The sequence below is a fragment of the Rhododendron vialii genome, chromosome 2a (assembly GCF_030253575.1).
Source record: "Rhododendron vialii isolate Sample 1 chromosome 2a, ASM3025357v1".
NCBI classification, from domain to species: domain Eukaryota; kingdom Viridiplantae; phylum Streptophyta; class Magnoliopsida; order Ericales; family Ericaceae; genus Rhododendron; species Rhododendron vialii.
In genome coordinates this window covers 13,147,263-13,153,599 of record NC_080558.1, presented here as the reverse complement: position 1 = coordinate 13,153,599, position 6,337 = coordinate 13,147,263, and the positions used below count along the sequence as shown (strand labels likewise).

General features: G+C 36.6%; 1 protein-coding gene across 3 annotated transcripts; it reads right to left on the bottom strand.

Annotated features, from left to right (window-relative positions):
• Positions 1-583: 583 nt before the first annotated feature.
• Positions 584-6,264, bottom strand: LOC131316878 (transcription factor bHLH153-like). Of its 3 annotated transcripts, none has more exons than XM_058346382.1 (6): positions 5,695-6,264; positions 3,219-3,344; positions 2,483-2,548; positions 2,117-2,182; positions 1,383-1,430; positions 584-1,148 (listed from the first exon to the last, which is right to left on the bottom strand). In XM_058346382.1, exons 2-6 carry the CDS (start codon positions 3,315-3,317, stop codon positions 1,020-1,022), a joined length of 408 nt encoding a protein of 135 aa, XP_058202365.1. In that variant the 5' UTR covers positions 3,318-3,344; positions 5,695-6,264; the 3' UTR covers positions 584-1,019. The 3 variants fall into 3 exon arrangements, with proteins under 3 accessions (XP_058202365.1, XP_058202366.1, XP_058202367.1); XM_058346383.1 differs by having other exon boundaries at positions 1,340-1,430; positions 5,695-6,229; XM_058346384.1 differs by having other exon boundaries at positions 584-1,131; positions 5,695-6,229.
• Positions 6,265-6,337: the final 73 nt, after the last annotated feature.

Below are 6,337 nucleotides of genomic sequence, written 5' to 3'. Positions count from 1 at the left end.
GTTGAGGAGCAGAAGATTATGCTATTCCGTAGTTGAGATGACTCGTTATAGGGAAGTTGGTCTGGTCGATTCTTCGGTTCGAACTATTTTCGAAACAGAAAATCACAGGCTAGGCCTGGTAAACCGTTTGAACCCAAATAAAATTTGAAATAGTGAAGAATTTTTGAAATGGAAATTAGAAATAGAGATATAAAGAGTGGTGGTTGGACGTTGAGTGATTGGTAAAATTATTTAAATTTATCATTACTACTATAAAATAGTATCTGGATTCAGAATTCTCCAGAATGGAGTTCAAGAAAGTATTGGGTTAGAGATGCTCTAAGAATGAAAGTATTAAAGTAAGTGGCTATTATAAATCACATCTCTCTAGAGGAAAATAGATGATGAGAATAGTCACCATACATCTTTATCACGACGAAAAAGCACAAAAATATTGAGTGAGGCGTTGCAAAAAATGATACGAACATTTTATGGTCATTTGTTAACAACCAAAGTTTAACCTGCCCAAATGGCAGCCCTAAAGAAAATCACAACACCCAAAATAAGAATGCACAAGACATTCAAGATTGAAGGGATACTCCAGTTTTGGCAACATCAATTCATAAACTTGGCAGCCATATTCTCAATTGGATTCTATTTCAGTAACTATTATGATTATTACACAACTCCTTTTCCGTCATTTACATTATCACTAAGTGAAAAATACATACCCTATACTCTCATACCATTGGTTTGGAACTTCAACTACAACATCAAAGCCTATCAACAATTCCATTATTTTGGCATACCTGGGTTTCTAATCTACTCACATCTTACCGGAAACTTGTCATACACTTGCAATCGTCTGGACTCTCTCTCTCTCTCTCTCTCTCTCTCTCTACAAATCCACTGCATGAAAAAAGGATCCTGCTTTTGAAGAAATGGAAAGCTGTCCCGACCAACCAAATCTACCAACTTGAAAGCCCATTTTTGGATGCTTAACTGTGGATTGTACAAGTGATTGAACTAAGGCAGCTGGTCTAATATTTGGGAGAGGTGGTCTTGATGGGAGCCCAGATATCTGCACCGTTGCTGCTATCAACGCCGCTGGTCCATGAAATTGGCACCAGACATAAGCCTTTGCTCCGCAGACTGTATGGTTCGATTTCCTTTTCAAATGAATAAGCAAAACCAGGTACAATACCGTTATTTACTCGGCCAGTTAATGTGAAAAGGAATATTAAGATTCCATGGAAATCAAATCTAGCACAACTCCATCTACTTACGCGCCAATCGCATAAGCATTATTCCTAGTTTCATTCTTTTTAATCTAGCGTGAGGAAAAAAACAAGAAGTGAACCTTGAAGATTAAATTGAAGGCTATTACACCAGCTAATCCTCACCTGCATATTAGCTGTGGGAATACTCTGAAGGTATGGAGCACTCAGCACCTGAAACCACCAGAAATCGGTTCAACTTTTTGCCCGATCATTTGGATACAAGTGTGTGAGAGAACATAGTGTTCGTCATCTTATTACAATGAAGTTCAATTAGAGCAAGAAAATCTGAACTTCAAAAACTAGCAAATCGGTGCAGATCAAAGCCCCCACACTTAAATATTGGTGGACAACAATAACAATACCAGTATAACACTAACAGGCTTTGATTTGTCAAGGGGAAAAAATAGATAAAGAATTTGGTAGGATTATGCACAAGATCATTTAATGATGTAACTGCATAAGCAATGACAGGCACTACGCTTGTGTGAAGCATTTCCCAAACTATAAAACCAATACAACTCAAATGTACAGTTTCTAGGGCTTAACCGCCGAGTTCCCATTTGGGTTCAGAATAGACAGGAGATAGATAGATCTACAAACTCTATACGCTTTGCTCAAATTTATTCTGGTCACCAATTTTGGCAATTGAAAAAGAAAAAACTGAAGATTGGAAGAAATCAATGTTACCCAAACTAATCGGAAAAAAAAATTCATACAAATATTTGACTGCATATACTGTAGGCCTACATGGCTTAGCTAGATTATAGGTGCCTAAAAGTTCATATCCTACTCCAACAAAACGTAAAATTGAAAAGGGAGCATATCTTCAAGCAAAATAAAAATGTAGAAGGCCATACCGTAACTTGTTCGTGAAGAAATGTAATATATTCCATTGCCTCTAGAAGAACAGAAGCTGTATCGGTCTGCAATGAATTTAAAATGCTTTAAAACCACAAGGCAATATACTTCTACCATCAAAAACTTTTACAAAAAAACAAGTACTGCATCAATGTGTTTAATCCCAACCTAATCCAGTTTAAAACAGTTGCAGCAATTCGGGATCTACTTGTCTATCATTGATGGTACACCACCTCAAATGCTACAGATATGTTGATAATATGCATTTTTCCCTTTCTATGGATGCAGAAAAACAAAATCCTATCGTAGTTCAATAGAAATCTCTCTGCTTGGCTTAGAATTTAGAAAGACAATAGTCCTCATACCTTCCCATATGGTGAAACAAGCTGTTGCAGAGCCGCAATTTTTTCGCCAAGCTTCTCTTTTGTCTCCTATCATCCAAAATATCGTATAAAGATGGCATAGAAAGCACCATGTGATAAACGGATGGATGCACAGGTCAAATCAGTAGACCTCAAAATACGTTTCCTCAAAGACTTGTCCCATTTACCAGCTTGCAATGATACCCACAAATATTTGGTTCGGACACTAATAAATGTTTTTGGCTGAATAGAGATGAAGCAACCTAGGAGAGGCACTAAATCAAGAGACGAAAATGACATTCAAGTATACGTGGAATCAGCTCTAAGGAGTAATTATTATTTACAATGCAGGCATAACTCATAAGAATTCTACACTATCCTAGGTGCGGCATCTGGTTTAACTTAATTCTCAATTCCTATAATAACCCATCACAGGGCTTTTTTAGCTCTTGACAAGATTTAATATCAGTTTTATCTATACAAGAGCTTTGGTTTGATAGTGCAGGAGTTGGAAGCTATACTGGCATATCAGATTTAATATAGAACCATCCACTGGCATTTTAAAGGGAAATCTCTTTCCTCACAAAGTTCACATCTTACTTTGAAATGTACTAGTAGAAGCCCGTCCCCAAAAGTAACACAAGGTATGGACCAAAGATTTGAGAATAAAAGCAAGAAGCCGAAAGGAAAACTATATTGCAAGGAAAGAACTGCAGAAGTATAGGAGAAAACAAGAAACCTTGGAGGAGATAGACAGATCGGCCTTGTGTCGTTTTGGTGCAAAAGCAGTGTGGCTGCTTTGATCAATAGAGATGGGGCTTCTTTTCTGTTCAATCATCTTTCCCTCCTCTGTTACTTCTCCTCACTAATAAAACCACAGAAGAAACCAATACCCACATCAACCCAAAAAAAAAAAAAAAACAGAAAGATTTGCACGCAAGCAAGTACAACGACCAAGTGTGTTTCAAAAAATCCCACATACAGAACTCCAAAACAACTAAGCCAACTAAGGTTGTATGAAGAAGAAGACTTGATATATTATAAACTAAAAATCACATTATAGTCGATGAATCTTCAGTTTGGTCTGATTTAGACAAACATAATGTGGGGAGGTAATTTCATCATAACAAATTCGTTAATTTATTGAAAGCCTAAGTTTCAGTGTCACAATCTATTAATGTAAAGATTACAAACAGAAGGTTTTTCTGATGAAAATGCATAAATAAACCACCAGCTTTGTCATTCATCATTGCAAGTTCATCAAAATATTGAAAGCCTAAGATTCCATGTCACAATTAAAAAAAATATCCCAACCTCTGGCTGTGTAATCTATCAGTATTCTACTCTTCTCTTTCCAGTTTTTTTAATAATTGACAACATAATATAAAAGATATACAGAAAGACAAAACAAGTAGATGGTATCGCAAACCATCACCCTCGGACATAAGAGATACCTAAGCCTAAAGTACCTTCATGCAAACTGAGAGGTTATTCTACATTCCAATTGGATTCCACCGGCCAAAAACCACAGGTAAATGAACAATAAGATGAACTAAAAGTATCCAGCAATTTGGTGGTTTCAATCAAAACACCATTAAGGCATGAGATCTATTTCTCAGATCAGGGCAAATGATTAATCACATCCTTTGTGTTGAATAGGACCCAAGAATGATGTAAAATCACATCCCTTACTTTGTGACAAAACATTGTATGCCCAAATTCAGAATTGTATAGACGGATTAAGAGACAAGTGGGGTCAATTTGACCCTACTGAATTTCAAAAAAATCTCCATTATTGAGATAGTTTTGAAGATTTTTTTATATTCAACCCCGCAAGTGCAAAGAGCTAAAATTTTGTCTTAAGCAGCTCACGAAAGTAATAAAATTCTCCCAACCACTACATCAAATTATTAAAACGTTTTTGTTTGTTATCTGAATGATAGCTCGTTTGTAATGAGTGAAAAAGACATCTTTAGTTGCATTTCAAATAAGACCAATCATGTGTGACTTTCAGATATAAAATGTCTTGACAGAGGGTATTCTATGATCTATAGATGCATATCCCTATGTTACAGGGAACACGAATCGTGTCAGTTCCTCATACTGCAAAGGGAAATGTGGTATGCAACATCCAAAAATTGCGATACGGTAGGAGTAAGCTTTTATAGATTTCATATTAAAAAATACATTCTTCAAGAGATAAACATCCAACAAAACAGACTATTAGTTGAACAATTTTCCATTCAATGATTCAAAGACATTTTTAGAACTATTATCACAAAGTTTTCTCATTATTTATCTTGCTAAAGCTTCAATCTCTCTAGCTTTTGTAGGAAAAACTTTGGACTGCTAAATTTACCATTTCAGAACGCATGTCTACCATGTTTCAGAACACTAGCTCCAAAACGCGATTCGCTAGGGTAATACTGTTTTCTGCTAACCAATCAACAAATACTTGAGATTCATATGTTTTCACCATCTTAAAAAGTTGATTCTCCAAAATATGCCATGTACAATTCTGATTAAGATTTTGACCCCACTCCTGGACTATCCTCGCTCCGCCCCTACTTGTATATACTTCATGAACCACTCATGTAAGTAAACCATTTTTATAAGGACAGGTAAGAAAGATTACATAGAAAACAAAAACAGAAGTTCTGTCACCATTTGCTTAGGTTATCTTCTAAAAAAACCTTATCGTATTACGGCGGTGATTAATTAATAGTTGATCCATACTTTATAACAGAAATCAACGTCAGCATGAGATAAGCATTTAAGAGCACAAGAAATTAATAATTCACAACTCACAAATGTCTACAAAATCACTGTCCACTGGAAATATAATAATCCCAAAATTGAATAACTACGGAACAGTGAAAAACAATCCTTGGGAAACGGCAATCCAAAGAAGCAAATTTCCCAAAAAGGTTTTTTTTCTTTAATCCCAAAGGAGATGACCCGGTGATTAAGGCTTGGGACTCAGGGTTTGCTCCCATACAGGCTTCTGGTTCGAAATCTCTCGGTTGCTATCAATTCCTTCGGAGCCCATCCATATGGAACGGCAGTGAAATTGGGCACATGATTAGTCAAGTTGCGTTTAAACTGACACGCACAACTAAGTAATTTAAAAAACAAAAACAAAAGTAGTACTAATGTCTAAAAAATTAGAAATTCAATTTCTGCTGTTCATAAAAAGAGAAGAAAATAGAAATTACCGTAAAATTTTCTTTCTGCTCTTCATCAACCAATCTCTATCATCAACTGGGACTGGGAATAGTCTTTAAAAAGCAGAAACCTCTCTCTCTCTCTCTCTCTCTCTTTAGGGTTTTGTTTTTAAGTCAAAGAACAAGACATACTCCGTAACTACTCTCTCTCTCTCTCCTCTGTAATTGGTTTTCTCTCCCTGATTTCTCTCTCTTGGAACAGAACCGTGGCTGTGAGCGTAAGAGCGCGCGAGCGCACACACACACAAGCCTTACCTACCAGCAAAAGAAAGTTTGGCCTTTTTCACTGGAAAGCATGCACTTTTCGCCGTAACGGCAGGAAAACTCGCCTGAAAAGCGAACGACACACGAAGATTGTTCGTCTCTAAATATGGGTTTTTACTGCCCGTATCTTTTGAGATAAGTTTTGCGTCTTTCGCGGTTCGGAATGTGAGCCGGGGAGGAAAATTTGCGCGAATATTGCGGGAGAGGTTCACCGGAGAGAGAGAGAGAGAAGAGGAGAGAGAGAGAGAGAGGGAAAGAGAGGGGAAATGTTTTCGGAAGTGTTGTCTGTATTTATAAGCTTTAATACCATGTAATAATTGACAGCTAATATCCAACCCAATAATTAAGTACCCAAAAAATTTACTCCGAA

Coding starts and splice junctions, on each gene's coding strand:
- LOC131316878 (XM_058346382.1), bottom strand. CDS start 3,317: ATGATTGAACAGAAAAGAAGCCCCATCTCTATTGATCAAAGCAGCCAC. Junction 2,549..3,218: donor ATCTGTCTATCTCCTCCAAG/GTTTCTTGTTTT, acceptor TTTGGATGATAG/GAGACAAAAGAGAAGCTTGG. Junction 2,183..2,482: donor TTGTTTCACCATATGGGAAG/GTATGAGGACTA, acceptor AATTCATTGCAG/ACCGATACAGCTTCTGTTCT.